A 1,243-nucleotide genomic window follows, 5' to 3' on the forward strand; every position below is an offset into this window, starting at 1 on the left:
TTTCAAAATCAAACAGAAAAGGAGTTATGACAACTGCTAGAATTTGCGAATTCAATAAGAAATTTAATACTAATTTTCAAATATATATGCCCAAACATAGACATTTTCAACCAAAGAAAGTAACCGAAGAATTAGATTGGGTTTTTTATTTACACAAAGAACATTTCTGTTTGATAAGAAGAAATAACAAAGCTTTGGGCATTAAAGAAATAGAAGATAATTACGATGAAAACGTATGGAGAACTTGTGAAGATGATAATGCGGTAACGCAAGTTTCACTTCTAAAACTAAACGTTTTTCCAACCATTCCCGATCATTGTTTATACGCATGGGATTGCGAAACCTATTGCGAAAAAGAAACGAATAAAGCCATTCCTTATTGTTGTACTTTAGTCAATTTGGAAAAACTGAGGAAAAGATTAGATGATTATAATAATTACTTACGTGATTTAAGTGATTTTAATGAGACTCTAGATTTTAAGCCGTCAGATCCCATTTCAGAAGAATTTTACAACAAACTCATGACTAATATAGTAGAAATATTTGTAGGTACAGATTGTATAGATCAAATGTTACAACGTTTAGGAAAAGTAGATGAGAAACGACTAACCTTAATTTCCCATAACGGCAGTGGATTTGATAACTGGATCATCATCAAAAACGTAAAAAAACTAACACAATGCCCTTTAAAAACAGCTAGAGGAATTCTGTCTCTACCTTTAACTAATTCATTCACTGATGAATATTTACAGAAAAAATGGAAAAGACAGAAAGAAATAAAGGGTAACTCTAATTATTTGCAAAATATTAATTTCACATGTTCCTATCAACACGAATCATCTAGTTTGGCAGCATGGGGAAAATCATCTAATCTACCAATGAATTTGAGAAAGATCGAGGATGTTAATATTGCAAAATACACTAAAGATAATTGGGAATCTTTAAGACACGAATGGGAACCTTACGCTAAAAGAGATACTCTATATCTCAGAGCTTGTTTGATAAAATACAATCAAGCCATGAAAAAAACTGTCTTCCAAAACGTTTCCAATAATCTAACGGCTCCTTCTTTATCTTTAAAGGGTTGGTATTATTACGATAAAGAAATGGTTGAAGAAGAATGGTATGAAAGTACTAGAATGGTTCCGAAACATACGGAAAAACAAAACGTAGAAAAAGTTTACTCGCATACTCACCCTTTTATAAGATATTTTATCAGACAAAGTATTAAAGGAGGAAGAGT

At 31.3% G+C, this 1,243-nt stretch overlaps 1 protein-coding gene across 1 annotated transcript in view; it reads left to right on the forward strand.

Moving 5' to 3' along the window:
* Positions 1–26: 26 nt before the first annotated feature.
* Positions 27–1,243, forward strand: part of LOTGIDRAFT_163788 (hypothetical protein) — a gene marked incomplete at both ends in the record, with an annotated part of 2,592 nt that continues 1,375 nt past the window's right edge. Inside the window, one exon of the mRNA XM_009060302.1 lies at positions 27–1,241. Coding sequence (XP_009058550.1) covers positions 27–1,241 — 1,215 coding nt within the window. The remainder of the gene's footprint in view (positions 1,242–1,243) is intronic.

The sequence above is a fragment of the Lottia gigantea genome (genome assembly GCF_000327385.1).
Source record: "Lottia gigantea unplaced genomic scaffold LOTGIsca_41, whole genome shotgun sequence".
Classification (NCBI taxonomy): Eukaryota; Metazoa; Mollusca; class Gastropoda; family Lottiidae; genus Lottia; species Lottia gigantea.